Source organism: Pteropus medius, unplaced genomic scaffold (genome assembly GCF_902729225.1).
Source record: "Pteropus medius unplaced genomic scaffold, Ma_sr-lr_union100, whole genome shotgun sequence".
Taxonomy (NCBI): Eukaryota; Metazoa; Chordata; class Mammalia; order Chiroptera; family Pteropodidae; genus Pteropus; species Pteropus medius.
In genome coordinates this window covers 10,327,580-10,350,984 of record NW_024349803.1, presented here as the reverse complement: position 1 = coordinate 10,350,984, position 23,405 = coordinate 10,327,580, and the positions used below count along the sequence as shown (strand labels likewise).

At 38.8% G+C, this 23,405-nt stretch overlaps 1 protein-coding gene and 1 pseudogene across 2 annotated transcripts in view; both read right to left on the bottom strand.

Moving 5' to 3' along the window:
* The window catches only part of ARMC8 (armadillo repeat containing 8), a 90,432-nt gene that overhangs the window by 4,199 nt on the left and 62,828 nt on the right, over positions 1–23,405 (bottom strand). For both annotated transcript variants that reach the window (XM_039837259.1, XM_039837260.1), the window contains 9 exons: positions 22,888–22,970; positions 22,496–22,577; positions 19,041–19,127; positions 16,295–16,387; positions 13,926–14,075; positions 13,105–13,200; positions 8,081–8,176; positions 3,810–3,882; positions 2,544–2,637 (listed from right to left, as the gene is read on the bottom strand). In XM_039837259.1, coding sequence (XP_039693193.1) covers positions 2,544–2,637; positions 3,810–3,882; positions 8,081–8,176; positions 13,105–13,200; positions 13,926–14,075; positions 16,295–16,387; positions 19,041–19,127; positions 22,496–22,577; positions 22,888–22,970 — 854 coding nt within the window. The remainder of the gene's footprint in view (positions 1–2,543; positions 2,638–3,809; positions 3,883–8,080; positions 8,177–13,104; positions 13,201–13,925; positions 14,076–16,294; positions 16,388–19,040; positions 19,128–22,495; positions 22,578–22,887; positions 22,971–23,405) is intronic.
* On the bottom strand, positions 18,537–18,655 carry LOC120582457 (uncharacterized; annotated as a pseudogene).

Genomic DNA, 23,405 nt, shown 5'->3' with positions numbered 1-23,405 from the left:
TTTTCATTTCTGAACAAACATGGGAGAATAACTCAAGGAACAATCTGGCTCTCAGCCAGAAGAGACAAGCTGACAGAGCCCATCATTTAAGTCAGCAGCTATTGCTGAGGTAGAGGTTCCAGTTCTCAAGGTACAGCTTGTACCCAGTCTTTAGCATGTGGCTGGCCTTGACTTGCTTTTGACGTGACATGCATTTGAGCAGCAGCCTTGGGCTGCAGTTACTCAGGGATTTGCTTCTTTAAATTGATGTCAAACTTCAGGAATGCACAGGCCCAGATCTCTGTGCTCTAGTGTCCGGCAAAGACATTCACTCAAGGAGCAGTTACCAAGTACTTCTTCTCTTCAGTGGAGCAGACAAGCGAGCTGACAGCCATACACAGTGGTATGTTCTCTGGGTGCTATGGAAGCACAGGGGTCCCTGGCACAGCCTGGGGGGCAGGGTGGAGAATGTGCGGGGTGAGACTTTTTGAGTTTTGGAGGATAAATGGCCATTGTCCGAGCATTCTCTCCTTCCTTGCTTTTGGGACACCATTGTGCCTGGGTCTCTGCCTGTCTCACTGGTTGTTCCATCTGCTTCTTTGCTAGATCTTTCTCATCTTCCCCTAAATGTTGGGAGGCCGCAGAGTGCGGTCCTGAGCCCTCCTCTTTTTTCTCCTCTATCTTATTCTCCCTAGGTGACTTCATCAAGTTCCGTAGCTTTATATACCATCCAAATTTATATACTCAGTCCCACTCTCCTGGGTATCAGGCCCTTGGATATCTAATAGGCATCCCGAAGTTGGCACAACAAATAAGAACTCTTGATTCTCCCTAGCCCTGCCTACTTCTCCTGTATTCTTCTCTGTCTTGGTAAGTGGCAACTCCCTAACCAGTTGCTCAGGCTACAATTCTAGGCATTTTCCTTCCTTTTCTTTAACACCCTACATCAAAGCACTGAGCAAATCCTGTTGGCTCGATCTTTAGATTAAATCCTGAATCCGACCACTGCACAACCGTCCTGCCACTCCTACCCTCATATCTTACCTACATGACGACAGCCTTTAACGGTCTCCCTGCTTCCATTCTTGCCCTGCTACAGATGATTCTGTACACAGCCACCTGAGTGATTTTCTAAAAGTTCAAATCAGATAGTGTCTCTCTTGCTAAAAACTCTCCAACGACTTCCTATTAAACGCTGAATAAAACCCAAGGTCTTTACCATGGCGTAAAGGGTCTTCACTTGCTCCCCATCACTTCCCTGAGTCCACTTCTACAACTCTCCCCCTCGTTTACTTTTCTCCAGCCACACTGGTCCTCCTGCTGTTCCCTGAACATTACTGCCAAGCTCACTACTGCCTCAGGGCCCTGAATTCACTGTCCCCTCTGCCTGGAATACTCTTCCTCTAAACATCTGCCTGGCAGACTCTCTCGTTTCATCCAAGTCTTTGATCAAATGTCACATCCTCGGAGAGGCCTTTATTAATTAATCTATATGAAAATAAACTTTCTTACTCTCCATTTCCTTAACATGCTTTATTTTTCTTCATCGTACACCTCATTAACCTGCTATCATGTTACATATTCATTTGCTTATTGTCTGTCTTCTATACTAGAATGTAAGTTCCACGAGGGCAAGGACTTTATCAATTTTATTTACCATTATATCACCAATGCCTAAAACAGTACCTGATAGAGATTAGTATTAAACAACAAACAAACATCTGTTGAATGAATGGGAATTCAGAGGAGAGGGGACTGGGATGGCAAATCAGATGGAACAGAATGTATAAATGCATGACGGCGTGATACTGCAGATGGCAGGTATGGGTGGGCATGGGTTGGAGGGGGAACATGGAGGATGAGAAAGGCAGAGCCAAATCATAAAGGGCTTCTGAGCTATGCTTAAGAGTCAATTAAAGAGTTGATGTTCTTTGCTGTTGTTATGGACAGAAGTGAGCTGGAAAGTGAAGGCTACATTATAAGGGAGTGTACATAGCTAAGAAGAACACTTTTAGCTATTTTGAGGTTAAAGGAGTCTCTGGTTATGACTCTTACCTCTCCCAGTAAATGGTGAGCTGAGGACAAGGACTCCTCAGTAGTCACTGCTGTATCCCCAGCAGCCAGGCCAGACTGGCACAAGGCAGGTGTTCAGTGAGGTTTTGAGCTAATGAATGTTTTTATTATTGGCCTTCCTTTCTGCTTTCCAAAAGGCCATATGCATTTCTATTCTAATGACTAAGGGAATGTAAGGGAGTAGCCTCTGCATCCTCTCCAGATACCCCCTAAGATGGCCCAAGCTCATGTTAATTCAGAGTAAGATGAGAGTCTTTATTAATTTGCTAATTAACTGGCAATAATTAATAATTACATATATAATTATTATAAATAACAATTAGTTGATCTCTTACTCAAATGTCACACAGTTGGCTCACAGAAAATTAAAAAGGGAATCCAAGAATCTAAAAGATTTTAAGCTTGGCCGTGTGAATTACTAAGCAATTCAAATTCTTTCATAAAAGAATCCAATGCACCCCAAAGCAAGGCCCTTTTACTTTGATACTCACTTGTCACAAAGGTTTGAATCTGGTGACTGACTCAGTTTGTGTAGAATATCTACGATGCCCATGTCTCGTAATTTATCCTGACGTTCTTGTGAACCTAAGAGAGTAAAGCTAACAGGTTACTGGGCACAGGACCCAGGCAGCCGCTCTCCTTTGTGTACAACTGACGATCTAGTGCCTTGCCAGTGCCCCTCACTCCCCACCCCTTCCAGCCCCCTTGGCCTCCACTCGCCCCCATTGTAGTTGGATCCCCTCATGTTTGGATTCTTCAACGGTGTTCTTATTGGTCTCTCTGCCTCTTGACTCTCCTTCCTGTGGTCCATCCCAAGTTCTGCTCCTGAATTAATTTCTCCATGGACTGACTATAGGGTCCAGGTCAGATTCTTCAGCCTGGCACAAAGTACTCTACCACTGGAACTCGCTTCATCACTTCTTTCTGGACACACCAAGCCAGGCTCTTCCTAGCCCAAACAGGTGTTGTTTCTGACCTTCTGTTCCCTTCCACCCTCCACTGGCCTCCACTAACATGAGGCAGGTCCAACTTCATACCGCTCTGGTCTATGTTCCAGCTAGGACTCCCTGAGAGCAGCCTTATTTCCCTGGCACCCAGACAGTACTTGGGACTCTAGGGCCTGTATGTTCAATCCAGTTTCTTTTCCTGCTATTCTGTTATGAACACAGCTGCTGAGTGGAGTCCTTCCTCCCCACTGAAGAGCTAGTCACTCAAGACCTTGTCTAGACCCAGTGAACCAGGATCTCTAGTGGTAGAGCCAGAAATCTGCATTTTAAAAAGTTCTCCAATTCATTTTTATGCAGCCAACCCAGCACCGAGACCTTAGCTGTACACTGGACTCATCTGGGGAGTTTTAAAAAACACTTATGCTTATAGCCCACACCTAAATTCTGATTTAATTGGTCTGGTGCAAAAATCCCCAGGAGAGCCTAACATACAGCCAAAGTGGAGAACCTCTGATCAGTTGATGCCTCCTGACTGACTGCTTCACCAATCACGCTGTATTTTTCATTTCTTACCAATACACCCTCTGCAGGGGCTGTCACTTACTACTACATTGTTGACTCCAAGGTGGGGGCTCAGTGTTAACTGTCCAACTGACTCAGACTAGTCCAATGATTTGTCAAGGTGACTCTGTTGGGTTCTTGGGGCCTAGTGTTTGGTGCCTTTAACCAGGATCTTGGGTACCTGCTGCCTTCCCTGAGCGAGACTTTCTTCCCATAATTTTCTTCAGAACAAATCTCATAATCTCTTACCTTCCTCTTCATTCCATATGAGGTTTGATATACAAAACATAGCGGCAAGCTGAAGTTTGACATGTGAATGACCCTATTTGATGCAAAAAAGGAAAATAAAAATGGAGGCAATCTCATTTTAGATCATTTTTTGTGACATACTATAGACAATCCCAACAGCTTGAGAGTTTGAAGCGGGGGCTTCAAAATCAAATGTGTTGAGGGGTCACAAAGTTAGCACTAATGGGTGAATGGGTTGGACTAAAGACAACAGGGAATGGTGGAGAATCTGGCAAACTGGGGAGCGAAGCCTTGTGAAGCTGTTCACATTCAAGTTTTAGACACTCTCTGGCTGGCCACACAAAACACCTCTAGGACCACAGATGCAGTTTTTAATTTATTCAATCCATGCCCACAGAAACACTGGCATAAGACAATACTGTGCTTTTGACTTAAGCTATGCCTTATCTCTATTATGAAACTTTTAGGTTACCAGTGGCCAATGAATTAGATAGATGTGCATTTGATGTTCACCTCTTCACCTATTGATTATCTGGTTCAAATTACTCTTATTTCTATAAGAAGAGTTTCAAAAACTTGAGTCTCTACTTGATTTATTTTGAATGTCTCTACTATTGTTAAGGAGCTTCCTATTCATCTGAAACACAGTTATAATTTTTCTTTATATACTGAAAGTACAATAATTTTTGTTTAAGTTGGATCATTTATCCTTACAGACTGCTTTCTCCTAAATGAAAGAGGACTCAATAGTAAAACGATCTTGATAGATGGTTCTCCTATTGGTTAAAAAAAAAGTCCCCCATACATTTAAATAATTTATGCATGTCTGAGGAAATACCAATGGTATATGTTCAATGGTTTCTTAAAGGCTAGGACAGACTTATCTTGCCACATAAGACTATATGTCAACTAAGCAGAGACAAAGAAATGGATTTGGCTTTCTCCATTAGAATTCTATGTTGGCGATTCTTTTTTCTTTCAACCTGCTAAGACTTTTAAGGAGATATCCAGTGTGAGCTCCATCAAGACAAAACAAAACTTATCATTGTTTCTATCCTCAGACCATCAATGAATATTTGTTGAATAAATGAACTTGTACACAGTACAATAATAAGCATTTACTATATATAAGTTCATTCATCATTCATTCGATACATGTTTAGTATTACTTTTTTCAATTATAGTTGGCATACAACATTATGTTAGTTTCAGGTATACAACACAGTGATTTGACATTTTTATTTTGTAACTTACAAAGTAATTTCCTGATAAATCTGGTACCCATCTGGCACCATACACAGTTATTACAGTATTACTATGTTCCCTGCGCTGTACGTAACATCCCCATGACTATTTTGTGACTGCCAATTTGTACTTCGTAATTCAGTAAATATTTTTTGAGGAAACAAACTGCTGTGATAGAGAAAACAAGAAAATGGAGGGGTGAGAACCTAATTTAAGTAGAGTGCACAGAAAAGATCTCTTCAAAGGAGGCAACGTTTAAGCAGAGACTTAAAGAACAAGGTACCAGTTGGGCAAAGAGGTAGAGCCTAGGGGTTCCAAGAGGAAGGAAAAGTTCTTAAAAAGGCCTGAGGTAGGAGGGAGCTGTATGGCTTGGGCACACTGAGAAAGAAAGTGGAGTAACCCTGGTTCAGAGAAGTAGACATGGCTAAACTGTGGGCCCTTACAGGCCAGAGTAAGGACATGGATTTCCTTCTGAGTTGAAAGGACAAGATTTGAAGGAATTGGAGTGAGTGCAGAGGAGTCCAGGAGGCTCTCATAGGCGACAAGGCATGAGATGCTGTGGCTTGGACTAGGGTGAGGGCAGTGGTGATAGAAGGAAGTAAACAGATTCCAGATAGGATTTGAAGGAAGGGCTGATAGGAACTGCTGATATATTGGATTAATGAAGTGAAAGAGAAATCAAGATTGATTCCCAGGTTTGAGCAACAGGGTAGATGGCAGAGGCACTATACTGAGATGGAAAGGAGAAATTTAGGCTTAGGAGAGTTATTTAAGAATTCACTTTTATTTGTTTTTTCCCTCTTAAATCGCCCCCCACACTTCCACCCCTGACCTATGGATGTTGCTGTTTCCCTTTTTTTTTAAGAACTGGATCTCTGAAGGTGGGTTGTCTCCTCCCATGCGCTCACGGTGTGCACCAGGGGCCTGGCACACCCAGGGCCTGGCGCACCCGAGGCATGGTCCGTAGCTCCACCTGGGGCGCAAACCCAGAACTTTCTGCATGTAAAGCAGACGTGCTAACCACTACACTATGGAGTCACTCCCTAAACATCAACTTTAAAAGGCTTCAGACAGTCAGATGGAGATGCTGAGTAGGCAGGAGGATACCTAAGTCTGGAATTCGGAAGAGAGGTGGAGGCTGGAGGTATACGTTCGTAAGTTATCAGTACAGAGATGATCGTAAAAACAATGGGAGTGTATGAAATTCTCCTAAACTAGTGGTTCTCAACCATGGCTGTATACAAGAACCACCTGAAGAACTTTTAAGAACCCTGAGGCCCAGGCTACACCCTAGACCTTGTAAATTAGAATCTCAGGAGGAAAGGGTCAAGTTCCCTGGGAAATGGCACTGCACGACAAAGCCTGTGAAGCACAGATCTCAAGAGCGCATGTGGGTGGGAACAGGAGGGGGTCCTTGGGGTCACAGACGCCAAGAGCAATGTTTGCAGGAGGAGGAGACGGTGAGCTGTAACTGAGGTAAGATGAGGAGAGAAAACTATCCTTTGAATCTGACATTATGAAGGTCATTGGTGACCTTAACCAGAACAGTTTCATGAGAGTGATGGGGGTAGAAACCAGATGAAGGGGGTTGAAGAGTGAATTTAGAGGTGGGGAAGAAGATAGCTTGTGCAGAAGATGCTTTTAAGAAGTTCGGCTTTGAATAGCAACAGAAAAATAGGCATGCCTCGTTGGGTATGAGATATCAACAGAAACTTTTAAAAGACTGAGATACTATTTGGATCTGGTATTGGAAATATTAAGGGGGTTCCTGGCTGAAGCAGTAAGGTCTTCATTTAACAAATATTTACTAAGCTTATACTAAGGGCCAGATGTACAAGATGATGGATATACAATTGTGCACAAACTTGAAACAGTCCTTGCCCTACCAAGCTTACACTTGGTAGGCACACAAATAAACAAATATCTATCACTCTAATTGAGCTAAGTGGACCGAAGGGAACAGACTGCAATAGCGAAGAATAACCCACACATTTAAGAGCCTAAGAGGAAGTGTCAGTTGAGCTGCAATCTGAGCAGTGAGAAGGCATGCCATGAAGGAGTGGAGAGGCAGAGGAGCCAGCATGGTGAAGGTCTCCAGGTGGAAAAGCATATGGCCTTTTCAAGGAACTGGAAGGTCAGTGTAGTGAACAAAGGGAAGAGGAAAATGAGTTGGGGAAAGAGATGATTCAATTCATGTAGTCGTTCACAGGCCATCATTAGGGGGGTATGAATTTAATTTAAGGTATAACAGGGAGCCACTTAAGAATTTTGGCTTCTAGTCTCTTAATGAAACAAAAAATGAGGTGAGGTTTAAAGAATGAGGAGATGGTAAGAACCTTTTATTGTGGAGAACGGTGTGTGTGTGTGTGGGGCGGGGGGTCATCGGCTTGCTGGAGAATCCCATAAATGTACTAGGCAGTGCTGTATGCCAATCTGGGTTATGTAAATATGAGTTTAACATGAAACCAGTTAGCCTGGTTCGGTGCCATTCTCTATAGCCGTTAGCTCTGTCATGGAAGCAAAGAGAAGACACGTTTACCTATGGTTAGGTTTTTGCTAGAAGATATTGGCAGAGTAAAAAGAGGAGGGATGTTTGATATCCAGATTTTGGCAACAGGCAGTTTCTGGTGGTCCAGGGTGTCATCGCGACAGTAGGTGGCAGACTGTGTTTGAAAGCAAACAGATCAAAGAACAGATGCCAGAGGTAGAGGGCTCATCTGCATAGAACTGAAGCCGTGGGAGGGAAGACAAGAGATGGTGGACGCTGAGAGACAGCCAAAGGCCTAAATAATCAGGAGAAGACAGGGCGAGGAGGGTGGGGTGGCAGGTGGTAATACTACCAGTGGTACAAGCTTCAAAAGACTTACTGCTGTTTTTTTCTTCAGGATGGCAAAGAGCTCCTTGAATCTGTTTCAGAGTAGTCTGTTCTTTTTATAATTATATAATTTTGGGGGGCTAACAATGCTACAGTCACTGCCTTCTAATGTGCAGCTACTGTAGAGTAGAGAAAGGGGACAAAGGCCTACCATGTAATACTTGATTTTCTGCAGGATGTCGTCATTGGTCATAATGAGTTCCTTTGCCGTTGTCCCATCTGCTATGTTGGCTAGGATGCACAGTGTCTGGAAAAGAACAAAGGGCCAGCAATCAGGAAACCTCTAAAGTCCTCAGACTCGAGCTTTCTCAAAAACTCGGGCAATTTCCCACCTGAGGTGCATGGATTCCTACAGGTTCCAGTTTGAATGCGTTGATTTCTCACCTTGTGGCATCACTGCCACAAGAGTAACCACATCTAAGGAAAGTCTACCCAAAAGAACCCACACATTTCAGTGCTTTCTTCTCGGCTTAAGCCATCCCTGGGCAAAGGCGGGCACATGTCTTTAAGAGTTCATGCTATCACATAAACCAAAGGAAAAACTTAAGTTGTTATTATTTTCTTGAAAACTCCATTTCTAAAAGGAGCTTTTGTCACACTAACCCACAAGGTTTCTCCAAAGAGTTAGTCTAGTTAGTCTCTTTGGTGGAAGCTTCATGGGTGTTGCAACTTCACTCCCTTGCCCTCCAAATGTATGGCCTTCCGGGTGAAGACCTGAACCCTGGCCACTAGCCATGTGCAATCAGGAACTCTAGACTTTTTGAACCCTATTAGAGGAACAGAAAGGGAAGCAAAATGTGTGAAGGAGCTTAGTCCAGGTAGGCTAAATGTAGAGATTGGAGGGAGCCTGTGCCAGCTGGCAGGTCACACATCTTGAGGACAATCACCACATCGGTACCAGAGGAAGAAACGCAGAGGAAGAGACTGTTCTTGTTAACTCTTACATTCTCATAGCCATTACCAGCAGAAGGCAAGGACGAAAGCAAAGGTGAAAGCACTGTGGTAGGGACACCAAGCCAATGCCAGCTTTAGCAATTCAACGAACTTTACTGAGCACCTATAACGTGCATGCACTCCCCAGGACATCAGAATGAGGCAGGAATAAGACAAATGCCCTAACTATGAAGCCATCACACAACTCCATTTCACTGTGGTGTGACTGAGGTAAAAACAGAGACCCAAGAAAGTACGAAGTAAGTGCACTTGCTTGATACTGCGAGTCTGGGAAGGCTTCTTGGAGAGAGTGACACCGAGTCCAGGAGCACGGTTAGTCGGGAACTCAAAGAAAGTGATGAGAGGTGGGGATGGGATCTAAATTCAAATAATTTTCTACAACTTTAATTTTTCCCTTTGCTAGACTTAAACGAATTCACCTTGTAGGTTATAGCTAATTGAGGAGACTATTTCTTACTACAGCCCAAACCGTAATATGTGGTCTTGTTTTTCCTAGATTAACACCCTACAGTAACTAGATTAGGGAGTGAGTCCTGAAGTTTGAACCAAAAAAGGCTGCCTCTGGGATACAAGAAACATGGAAAATGCAATTTTAATCCAAGGCCTAAGCAAGCACTGGGGGAATAACTACTCCTGGGCACTTAAATCATGATGAGAAGACCTTGATTTACCCCAGAAGTGGGAGAGAGATGATCTGAGGAAGATGTTAGATTTCAAAGTGATGTGGAACATGGTGAGCCTGTCAGAAGTCTTGGCAGGCACAACACTTTTGAGTTTCTCAGGACTGAAGGAATCACAAGGGGATAAACAGGTTTGGACTATTTTCTTACCTAACTTTTATGATTAAAAGTTCTTAAATTCTGAAAAAAGTTAAAAGAATAAATAGTACAATGAACACCTATTCATATACTATCACCTAGATTCGACATCCATAAATGTACCAATTTGTTCTAAAGAGTATGGGTGTACGCACACATGTATGCATATGTATGTGGAAGAATTTATTTTTTCTTTACTTCTATTTTCCTGAACAATTTCAAATAAAGTTGCAAATTATCAAGTATTTTAGAATATACTAAGAATAATGACATTGTCTTGCATGCTATAATACCTAATCACTATGCTTAAGAAAATTAATAATAATGGATATGCACTCTTTTGTTAGCTTTTGTGGGAAAGATTCTACGAGGGGACAAATGTGAGCATGACAAATGGAATTAACAGGAATAATTAGTTTGACAAGGAGCTGATAGTCAACTGCTTTTAAGAGGTCCAAGTGCCCCTCGCCAACTAGGCTCTACCGGGCTTTATGAAGACAAAACCAAACAGCAGAGAGCAAAGTCAAGTGATGGGATTTTCTTGAGCTATTGCTTTATATAGTCAAATCCTTCTCCCATCTTCAAACCCTGGAAACCTTTGATCTGTTCTACTGTTTTGACTCTTCCAGACTGTAATATAAATGCAATTATATAGTATGTTGCCTTTTTAATCTGGTTCTGTCATGTAGCATAATGCATCTGCAATTCCTCCATGTTGTTAGGTGTATCAACAGTTTGTCCCCTTTTATTGCTGACTGGTATTCTATGTTATATGGATATACCATGGTTTGTTTATTCACTCCCCAATTGAGGGACGTTTGGTTTGTTTCTAGTTTTTGTTAATTACAAGTAAAGTTGCTACAAACATTCCCAGACAGGTTTTTGTATGAACTTAGTTTTCATTTTGATGGATACATGCCTAGGGATGGGATTGCTGAGTTGTATAGTAAGAACATGTTTAACCTTACAAGAAAGTGCCTATTTTCCAAAGTGTATCATTTGCATTCCCACCAGATGCTCTGCATCCTTGCTAGCACTTAAGTTGTGTGATTTTTTTTTTTTGGGGGGGGGGCCTGGAGGGGGAGTGTCTGTTCATATCTTTTGCTCAGTTTTTTATTTGGTTGTTTTCTTATTGTTGAGTTTTGAGAGTTCTTTATATATTCTGGACACAAGTCATTGTCAAGTATCTGATATGCAAATATTTCCTTCCGGTAGATGGCTTGTCATTTCATTCTCTTAACAGTACCTTTCGCAGAGCATAAGTTTTAAATTTTAATAAAGTGCAACTGACTTTTATTGAATGATGTTTTTAATGTCATGTCTAAGAACTCTTTGCCTAATCTAAGATCGCAAAGATTTTCTCCTGCATTCCTTTTTAAAAGTTTATAGTTTTACCTTGTACATTAGGCCTATGATTCATTTTGAGTTAATTTTTGTCTAAGGTGCAAGACAGAGTTCAAAGTTATCATTACTATTATTTTTTTTTGCAATTGTTACAGACCCATTTGTTGAACAAACCACCCTTTCTCTATTAAATTGCCTTTTCACCTCTGTCAACAGTTAACTGGCCATATTTGTGTGGGTCTATTTCTGGACTCTTTATTCTGTTCTATTGATTTGTATGTGCTATCCTTTTGCTGACAGCACATTGTAATGACTGCTATGCTTTTATAGTGTTAAAATCAGGTACTGTGAATCCTCCAACATTCTTTTCTTTTTTCAAAATTGTTTTGGCTATTCTAGTTTCTTCACCTTTCCAACAGATTTTGAAATCTATAAACGGCGGTTCCAGATATTTACAAATATATTTATATTTACCAAAAATCATGCCAGGATTTTGAATGGAATTATACTGAATCTATAAACTTGGGTAGAACTGACATTTTAACATGGTATATTTCTCCATTTATTTAGCTTTTGGGTTTCTTTCAGTATTAGTGTTTTGTAGTTTCTAGAATATAGATCCTACACCTATTTTGTGTGATTTCTATATAAGTATTTAATTTTTTCTGAGCTATTATAAATGGTACTGTTTTATAAATTTCAATTTCCACTTGTTCACTGCTAATATATAAAAATACAATTGATCTTTCTATCTTGTAATGCTGCTTAACTCATTGATTAGTTCTAGCTTTTTTGATGAGCCCATGGCATTTTCTACAGACATTCATTTCATCTGGGAGTAATTTTCTTTATTTCCAGTCAGTATGCCTTTTATTTCTTTTTCCTGACTTACTGTCCTTGGTAAGAATTCCTGAATGATGCTGATTAAGGGTGGTAAGAACGGACATGTTTTGTTCCCGATCGAAGGGCAGTGATAGATATGTTCACAATTCTGAGTGCAGTGATCATTTCACAGATATATACATATGTCACCTTATCACATTCTATACTTTATGTGTGCAGCTTATTGTATGTCGATATACCTCAATAAAAAAGAAAATAAAATATATCAGATGCTATTGAGAAGAACTGAACTTCCAGTTAAAAACCAGACAGTTTAAGCCTCCCATAGCTGCCTCTTTTGGGCCATCACCAAAATCTGTAAGAGTATCATCTCTGTTCTGCCAAGACACATTCTTTTTGTTCATCTTTTCTTTTGCCTGCACCCCAATCTTGCCTCATTTTGCTTCACTTTTCAAGTTAGTGGAAATCTATCCAGGTAAACTGTCTTTATAGATAAAACTCATTCTTATGCTTTTAAACAATGTGTCTTCTTTATTTTTGTGTTCCAATTACTAATCTCATTCAATCTAATTTCAGTGATGCCTATGAGATTATACTTTTGCTGTGTTAAATTTTTGTTCATCAAAAAACATGGTTGTTTATTATTGAATTTTAAGAGAAGTTACCTAAAATATCTGTCTTAAAACCACTTTGTCAAATCTATCACCTTTTTTTTGCTCACGAATTCAATCACAGCTCGTAAATCCTACCACTCTTACTTCCCACACTATTCTCTTGACACCTGATGAATGACTAACTCAGGAACACAGAGGATGAGTCTATAATTAGACTCTCTGGGTCCAGCTCTCCATTGGTGACCTTGAGCAAGTTTGAGCAAGTTTCTTCCATACCTAAGTATAAGGAAACGAAAATTGTCTCCAGCATAAGGGATTACCTTATCAGGGAGCTGCATGAATTTGAGATCAGAGCACGGCCATAGAAAGGGCTAGAAATGGTAACTCCTGGAGAAAGGATTCACTCTGGAATGATCAAAGGTGGTTATCCTGGTAGAGATAGGGACAATGTGTACAGTACATGACACAGAGGGCAAAACTAAACTCTGGTCATGTTTTTTCCTATTCTAGGAGGAAGAATTCTTGAAGAGAGTGTTAGGGGAGGTGGAAAGTCTTTTTTTGGTGCAATCAGAAGATATTCCTCAAAAACAGGGAACACATACCTGTTCTTTGACCTCAATGTTATGCTCCCCTTCCAGAATAAGAGTGACAGCTTGCATAATCTGCTTTCCATGAGTACTCATTATTTTATCTATATGCTGCAAAACAATGAGAAATCCACAATTATTATTTGGGGAACAAAGGAAAAACCACAAAAAATAGAAAGCTTCTAAATACACAATTATTTCAAAGTGAACACAGCATACTGAACCAGATGCCAAAGAACAGTCTTTATTATATTTTGAAGCTGCATCTTGCCCTCAAAAAAAATTTTTTTTGATGACTTGAAGATGAGGAGAGCGTAGGCTTGGCCAGACAGAATATAGAATATAATCACTTGGGATCCTCAAGCCCAAAGATATTAAAGAAAAAAGTACATAAAAATGGGTGAAGGAGGTGAAGGAAGCCAGAGACATGGAAAATATGGCATAGATAGACTTGCTATCTTGGAGCACAGATGTACAAATAAGACTCAAAAAACAAGTGATATAAAATATAAATAATAATATATAAAGGATATTTTTATATAAATAAAAAAATTAAGCTCATAGATAGTTTGGTGGTTGCCAGGGGCGGGGGCTGGGGGTGAGGTAAGGTGGGAGAAATGGATGAACTGTTTTTTGTTTATTTTTTAGAGAGAGAGAGAGAGAGGGGTGAAGCAGCTCCCAGAACACCTGTGAAAGTGACAAGTGCAGACATCAACCCCCGATTCTTAAATAAATCACACTTGTGGGCAGATGCTGCCAGGAACAGAAAAGAAAGGCAGTGTTTCACAATGCATATGAGGGGTAGCTAGTCGGGAAACCTGGGCGATTTTACTTACTGGCCGAGTAGAGAGGAGATTTCTAAGAAGTCCCAATGTCTTCATCAGCACATTCAAATCTGAATCTGATAATAACCGGAATAGCTGTTCAGTACTCAAGCTTCGTAAAATATCTGCTTTTATTTTTTGTTCAGCCTGAAATGCCATATTCTGAAAGGATTAAAGAAATTTCAACAATCATGTCTACATTTGCTTTATTAAATTATATTTTAATAGTAATTCTGATCATTTTCAAAGTACTAACAGAATCTACAGAAAATCCTTAAATATAAGTTACATTATTTTTCTAATTCCTGTTAATCACCTATAATTCTGTTTGTTAATAGAAAGATAACTGTCACTCCTATATGAGAAATATGACCACTTCCTGACACAAGCATTTGACTGTCTTAAAATTTCTCAAATAAATATAAAATTCACTATTACTTTTGAGGATATCCATGTGGTTACCAAGTTGCCTTCTGTGTACTTTAATGACAAAATGACTATTAACAACTATACTGTGCCATGCATTCCGAGAATGACTTAAGAGTACTCGTTATGGGTAAAAATAAGGAATAGGTTTTGTTAACTTTACTGGTATGAAACACCTGTTATGTTCACAGTACTAAACTAGGTGGTGTTATGGCTGGGCCATATCATTCAAGAAGCTCTCCAGGGGGTAGGAGGTGTTTCTAAGCAACCCCAGTAGCAACCCCAGATGGTCAGCAGCTGTTTTTCTCCTTTCTGGACACATTATGGATTATCTCAGCTTAACCATGTCTGAAGGAAAAAAAAAGGCAAATTCCAAATAACTCATAAATCAATTTTTGGTACAAAAAATCTCTGTAAACTAGAGACATTAAAATATCTGGTTATTGCCCTCCAGGAACTTATTTTTCATTAAGGAGCTAAGACATATGAAAGATCAAGTTACCTAATGATGCAAGGCGGCATGGAAGAGCAAAAAGAGTACTGGGCTGGATGTCAAGAGCCCCAGGCCAAAGATGATCACAAGGTTTTATATTTTGTGGATAGAGGGCATAGCAGCTGGTAATATGGAGAATAATGAGAATAAGATAGTTAATATGTATTTGAAGAGTGGTATGGTTAAGTTCAATTCTCAACACTAAAACTGTACATGTTAGGGAGCCCTCAAATGAGCTGTTTAAGTGACAGAACCGGGGAAGAGGGGATAGTTCTATCTGGATATATTTCGAAGTGACCTCTTCTATTAGTGGGATTGAAACCACGAGAGTGGATGAAGTCCCTGACACTAAAGTGTAAAGTGAATTGTAAACCGGGAACTGGAATCTGGGGAATGGCCTGAGAAAGTCACTGAAAAGAAGGCTAGGCAGAAAGTGAGGTAAAAAAGAAATCAAGTCCTGGGAAATCACTTCGAGAAAGAGAAGTGCTAAAAGCTGGTGCAAAGTTAAGAAGAAAAACAACTGTGAACCTACTAGATTCAGTGCTTTATACGAAGGTAATTCCATCTATCCCTAAGTTTGTGTGGAAAGACAGTAAATATACCCTGGAATAGGTAGAAGAGTTTGGGCTTTGGACAGGTTCAAATCCATTTCCATCAACAATTAGCTGTGAGGCCTTGGACAATTCATTTACCCTCTCTGCATCCCAGTTTCCCAGTTGTAAGGTGGATTTATACCAGTATAACTTAAAGTAGAATTAGAGGTAACAAGTATAAAACACCTAGCTTAGTTTCTGGTATACTGCAATTAAAGTCGTAACTACTATAATTATTTTTTTAAAAATCCATGCAGGATTACTCTATTTTCAATTTCAATGAATTTTATTTTAGTTAATCTTAAGTATAAATGGTTTTCTGGCTTCATAGTTATAAAGTTTTAAAATTTAGATTATTATAAATTATTTACTAGAAACTGTTAAGAAATTGTTAAATATTTATGCACCAATTCTACCATGGGCAAGTTATTTAATCACTCTGTGCCTTAGTTTACTCATCTGTAAGGTATGACTACTCCCTAGCTTAATTCACAAAGTTCTTATAAAGAGCAAAACAGACATGAAAGTGCTCTGTAAAGTAGGTAACTCTACACAGATATCAATATGTTCATGATAAGGAAACTTTGTTTTCCCAAAATTAGATAAGTCAGGTTTCGACATCTGTCCACTTCTCTTAATAAATAGGAGAACAGAGGCACCCAGTAGCCAAGCAACTTGCTTATATTTGAATCTGAAAGCTGAATATGGAGTCTTCTAGATCCTAGGTCATTAGAATACTGGGCTAAAATAGCAGTATTTTTTAAAAAGAAAATTCCAGACATTTCAAATAACATATCCTTTAGTTTTAACTTTGAAAATAGCTCTGTTCTCTTTGTAAATGATGACATATGTAAAAGAGTGGAACATACCATTAGAGCCCAAATTCCATTCACTCGTAAAGCAGGATTTTCACTTTGGGTTAATCCACAAAGTAGCTCCACAGCTCCTGATTCTAAAATCGGCTATCATTGGAAAAGGAAAAAAACCCACAGCTTTAAGTCAGGTTTGTAAACTAAATGTATATACACCCTGGCACTCTGCCTATGATTTCTTTCCAACTCTTACCTAAGTCCCAGCAACTTTCACAAAGCAGGAAGTGAGGTGGCCATAACAATCACATTAAGAAGGACAAAGACAATTATTCTCTCTTGTATCCAACAACATAAATAATCCCTGTCATTTCATTTTTCTTTATAGTCCTGAAAGACTCATGAGATATCCTAATAGTCTCTACGTTTTGCAAATACTCCTTATGATCCCCTTATCTAGCTCCACATTCTGATTCTTACCATCCTCTGAAACTCCATCACTCCTGCTTTGTGTATCACGTATCTCATGTGTTGTTTACAAGCTGTGACTATGAATGAATAGTCTGATTTAGAATGGAATTTAAGATAACCTAAGTATCCTCCTTCCCAACTGTCAATCTTATTCCAAACATGCTAAAGAATTCATCTTTTAGAACTACTTTCAAGACTACTTCTCAATCATACAAGCAAAACAGTCTTGTACTATTATAGTCTTACCACATTTTACACATAAAAGAGTATGCTTTAGCCTGACCACTTAATTTATACTCGGCTGAAAATGGATTTTGATAATTTCTAAAAAAATTCAAACCTTAGAGGACTGATTAATTATCACCAATGAATGCCTACAAGTCCATCTATAAAGTGGCTTCTAGAACTGTCTTAAGTAATTCAGACTTATAAATCCAAGAAATAGGGCAGTGCCTTTCGAGATGACATCTCTGAAGAAGGGTACACACTGCTTGCTCTACTTGTACAATATGTAATTTTTTTTTACTTTTTATTTTGAAATAAGTTCAAACTTATAAAGTACCAAGATTAATACGAGGAACTTCCATATACTATTTTCCCCAATTAACCAACTTTTAACATTTTGCCATGTTTGCTTTATCATTATCTCCCTCATTCTATACACCCATATCCACATTATTTATCTTTCCTGAACCATTTGAAAGAAGAGTACACACATCATGCCCCTTTGCCCTTAATATTTCAATGTGTATTTCCTAAGAACAAGGACATTCTCTTAGATAACCACAGAGCAGTTACCGAATTCAGAGAAGTTAACATTGAAACAATATTTTTATTGGTTCTATAGTCCATATTCCAATTCTGTCAATTCTGGCCCAATAATGCTCTTATAGTATTTCCTTCCCTTCTAGTTCAAGATCCAATTTATTTATTATTTATTTATTTATTTTTCATTGAAATATAACATATATAAATTATGAGTTACAGGTGTAAAACATTATTCAGTATGTGTTATGTATTACAAAATGATCACAGTAAGTCTAGTTAACATCCATCTTCACACAGTTATAATTTTTCTCCCTTATGATGAGAGCTTTTAAGATCTACACTTAGCAACATTCAAATATATAATATAGTATTACTAACTATAGTTCAGTTTATTTTTAATATGATAAACCAGTTGTATTAATGGTCCTATGCCTGAGCTCATCTACCCTACTTCATAACTAGACCCTAAATAGTTTGAAGGTAGGTCTCAGGTAACATAACAACTATGTAGGATGATTAATGGTGTTGCACTGACTGCAGACAGACTGTCATCAGATCAAGATCCCCAGCACCAGAGCAGAGAAGAACAGGTAGAAGCTCTGGCATTTTATCTTACCTTTGTCTTCCTTCAAAATAACTACGAGTCTCATCCCTTTTGTTCCAAGATTTTTGTTTGTTGAAAAACTGTCTCTGAACCTCCACCTTGTTACTATACTAATGCCTTTCTAAATACCAGTAAGAAGTCTGCAGGTGTTCCAATGCAGAAAAGAAATTCAACAAAAACGGGACCACTAAATGCATAATAAAGGATAGTCTAAACCTCAGTTCATGATTGAGCAGACCAGAGATATTTTACCATGATAAACTGTACAAGGTTTCCTCCTTCCTTTATTAAAGTTTATTTTAATTTTCTCTATAAAAATAAAACATGCTTAAATAATTTACAAAATGCATTAAAGGAAAAGGATCTCCACATTTAATCCTTTCCAAAACAACTACCATTAACACTAAACATTAAAAAGATTATTTTCTGATGCCAGCTATTACCTTTCTTTTTTTTTATCGCCTACATCACCTGGTATTCCAAAGTGGTCTCCCATCCAAGTACTAACCAGGCCTGACCCTGCTTAGCTTCTGAGATCAGATGAGATCGGGTGTGTTCGTGGCAGCATGGCCATAGGCTTGTTACCTTCTTGAAATGACTTATAATCCCGGTTTATAAAACTGAGTCTTAATTTATGCTTTAGTAAATATAGTTTGAAAATATTCTATTATTTGTGTAATTACTTCTTACATTTGCAGCTGCAGGCAGTTTAGAGTGACTGTAAACTGTAATCCCTTTTAAATATGTTGAATATGCCAAGCAGAATAAAAAGGATAACAGATAATTATGATAACAATATTTAAAAATGATTTGTTTTGCTGCCCCCCTCCCCACAATTTCAAACAAATCAGAAGTAGTTTTTAAAATCAACCTTCAAATTTCAGTGTCAACTATCGTGAAAATTATTTGAATAAGCTCTTGGTAGAACCAGGCAAAGTCTAGGAAGAGAAAATCAATACTAACCTCTTTGCTTGGAGAAAATTCAAGAAGAAGATTACAAAGCATGGAAGATGCTACTACTAGGATTTCATCTGGTGCATTTTGTAAAACCTAAGGAATTAAAAAAGGGATACTATTAATGGTTTGGAAATATGAAGATGAGATCATAAAAATAAATGAAGGAAAAAAAAACAATTTATCTTTCAACCTGATTTGTTGTATTGGAGGGATGGTTAGGAATGATCCACAGATATTGTGTCAGCCTTTACCTAGTGCTATAATTATGACTAACGCCCTCACATCTACCTTGCTGGGAAAGCTACAGCCCCACTGCCAGGATGGGGTTGCTGCATGAAAAATGCAATAGACAACTCAGGGAGAGGGTGCTCTATTTAAAGTTTGAAGACCAGGGACTGCTTTGAGGCAAGTTAACTTATTCTGCTTTATCTTATTGGGCCAAGTACGAAACTACAAAATTGCCCTAGGGCCCAAGACTTTCTGCTGTGTCCCTAGAAGGATCTGTTTGACCAGGAGCACGGAGAGAGCAAGCGACTGCACAGGCAGAGTAACGTGGGACACTGGTTCTCGAGACTGGACTCACCCAGCCCTGGCTTAAACCCTTACGCCTTCTTAACCTCTGAGCCTTCAAACTGAAGAATTAAGGAACACATTACTTCCCTGGCAGGACTATTTAGGATAAATATGATACGGTGAATAAGGGAAGCAGCATGGCATAAAAGTTAAGAACACAGACTGCCTGAGTGCAAATTTCAGCTCAGCCACTATGAAGGTATTCCTTGGCTGTAAAATGGGGATAATAACAATACCTGCTTTGTAGGGACTGCTGTGAGAAAAAAATGAAAAGATTTCAGAATAGTAACTGGCACATAGTAATGACTATAAAGTTTTTTAAAAGGTAATTTATTGCCGTAATTATTGTTGTCATCATGCACAGTATCGGGCATATGGCAGATATATAGTACACTAAATGCCATGGACTCTTACTGAACTCAAAAGAAAACACAGCATGATGACAAATGTTAGTCACTTGTTCTTTCTAGACTCTAAGAAGGCTTCATAAACACTACCACTTATATGCAATAACCGCTTCACATAAATCCTTTGCATTTGGGATCACATCAGGATCAGGCTTGTGATCACAAAAAGAGTCCTAGGAACTCTAGCTATGCAAATTGGAAATGGAGAATCGCAAAAAAAATTAGAGAGTTAAACATATTATCTGCTTTCTTCAGCTAAATCAAATATGAAGTTCCTAAGTTAAGAATAAGCAAGAATTACAAAATAGAAGCAGTTCTCCTAACATACTGAGTTTTAATTCTCCTGTGAATTGTTAGCTAGTTGATGAAGATCAAATCTCATATATTATGCATGCTGATCTCTGTGTCTGCCACGAGGCCCTCTCAGATCTGATCACCCTTCCCTTTCCCCGCCATGCCCTTCCTACATCTCTGGTGCACCTCTTTACCCATGCTTTAAGGCCACCCATTCCAGATGCCCCTTTGGGGACCTTCCAGTCAGAAGTCATTCTATCATCCTCTGGGCATCACTCCCACTGTTTGTGACCTCTCTTAGGACACTTATTACTACTGTCCATGCTATTCAAATTATATGAGTAGTCATGCCAATCTTTTTGTATTAACAAATTTAAGCTTCTGAAGGAATAACCTATATCTCTATGATCTAATTTATTCTGGCTGTATTAACCAAATGGCACTGCACAAAATGGGTGCTCAATGAGTGTCTGTAAAATAAGAGAAATAATCATTTCCCAAAATTATACTACGTAGAATCACTGGTTGAAATAAGTAAGCACCTACCAAGGCTTTACAAAGTTGTTTTGCTTGATATGATTCACTTTTAAAAATCTCTATAGTTTTATAGAGACGAAAATGCTTTTATCAAGTTTTATTTTCAAATTAGATAGCATTCAAAATAAACTAAAATAGAAGAGATTCTATGAAATTCTTAAAAGCATTTATTCAGTGCACTGTAACATACGTGAAATTCAGAAGTTGACATCTAACACTGACCAAACAGAATTTCACCAAAATAATAACAAAAAATAATAACAAATAGAAATTTTAATTAACAGCAAATGGCTGTTGTTTGCTAACTAACAGTTAAAAACACAGGAAAAACAAAAGGGAAAAAAATCAATAGACACGCAGTCTTTAAAGAGAAACTGAAATAAATGAAATAAATTACTGATCTACTTCCAAGCTTTTAATACTATAAATGTGCACCAAAGTAGTAGTTCGATAGTAATTATACCCACACACACCAAGGGCACAAAATCTTTCTAGATTTCTCACCAAACCTTTTCCCAGGTAGAATCAGTTAGAAACCACATGTTGCACCATTTCTGTTTCATATGACAGAGGGATTACTTAGCTGAACAATCAGAGGAAATATGTGGAAACAGGTAACTTAAAAAAAATCTTGAATAGACAGAATCAATATATTAAGATTAAGCTGCTATGAGACAGGTGCAATCTAAGGACAAGGAAGAATGGCGATGGAAAAATCACTTAACTGAAAAGAGCACTGGTCCAACTCTTCACCTGCTGCTCAAATCCTACCCCTCTACTAGAATCACGAAGGCATCCTTATGGCTCCTGCACATACCACTAAGTATTTATGTTCACGATGTTCCTCTCTCTGGAAAATCCTCTTGCCTCCCTTTTGCTTTTAAAGCCTACTCCATATTCATCCTGCCCAAAGCTTCCCTTGACTATTTCTACATTTATGCCTCTACTGTAACCTGAAGCTTTAAGCTGAGGGCAAGAGCTCTATAGTAAAAAATTTTGGTAGCCTTACTGTGCCCGGCGGTTTTCATAGTAGGCATTAAAAAACAAAACAAAAAACCAAAACTGTAAACAAAAAAGGCCAAGTTGACCTTTGGTTCTGAAATGTCAGGAATAATATTAGCAGCAACTTGATGCTTACTCTAAGTCTCAATTCAGATTTAATTAGCCTGAACCACTTTTTACCCCCTCAAAGAAAGACTTTAAACCAAAGGAGTTATGTTGGAGTAGAGAAGCAGGAGGTAACAGTTGTGTTAAAAAAAAATATCCAGGGAGAGCCAAAAGACTAAGAACAGGTTATATCTGTAAGTGGCTGATTCCTTTCCTTTTATAACTAAAAATTACAAAGACAACTCTATATATAAGTCTAAAGTGTACTACTAAACACATGTATCAGATGAACAACTAAAATTTTATTTAATAAAAGAAAACCAGGCATGTACTTACTTCCCTGTCACGCATGAGATGCTGACCTCCGAAACATGTCCTGCAGATCCAAAGATGCTTAGAATATGCAATTTGAGGAGATAACTGTTCAAAATGCTCTACACAAAAATCACACTTACTCTTAGACCCAGGAATGCTGTCAGCTACCTCAGCTCACTAAAGTCTCTGTGGGAATGGGTGTAACTTGCTGACCTTTTCTTTACTTACCTTCATTAAAGGTTTCCACACGGCATGATCCTGGAAACTGGTTCGAAGCTGCTGCACAGATCTAGATAAACTGTGCAAACATCTACAAAGAATAATCAAAATTAGCTTCACGAGAAGCTGTAACTTTTACTTTTCAAACACATTGATTGGCATTTCACAATTACTAATATATACTTCAAGTATGTCTACAGACATGTTAATTCAACTACTTCAGAAGAACACTTCATGGGCTTTCCAGGCTAGCTTCTCTGTTTAAAAATGTTATACACTGAATTCACCTGAGCATATTTTTGACTTACATCTGGATCTGTGCTTACTCGGTGAAGGTCCAGAAAGGAAAAAAGTTAAACACACAGCAAAGGATTTTTATTCAGACCACGTAAAGCTCATACCTGACAGCAGCTAACCGCACCTTGACACTAGACTCAGACAAGCCAGTCACAATTCGGTCCATCATATTTTCAGTCTCAATGATCTGGAGAAAAAGGTTAATGCTGCATAAATAACAACACAAAGATGACAAATTTCACTGCCTGTAAATGCAGGTATGCTAAACGCCATTAAAGCTTAATGTTTTTAGTATGAGTTTTTACCTCCGGAACAATCATTTTGCAGTGGGGGCAGGCATCGCATCAGAAAGGTAGGGCTAACCCACTAAGGACCCGCCAGGCTGAATGACAGTCATAAGGGACAGATTATGGCTTTTAAATTTATTTTTAAAAACATTTAAAACAACAATTACATGGCACAAATATTGCAGAGGTGCTGCATAAACAGTCTTGAGAAGTAAAAGACATAACTGAACTACCACTGGGTAGGTTGCTGTCAGAGTGAGATTCAGAAAAACTATGGCCCACACTCAGCACTTTTGAAATGAAATCTGTGGGTCCCCAGACAGAGCCGAACTGTG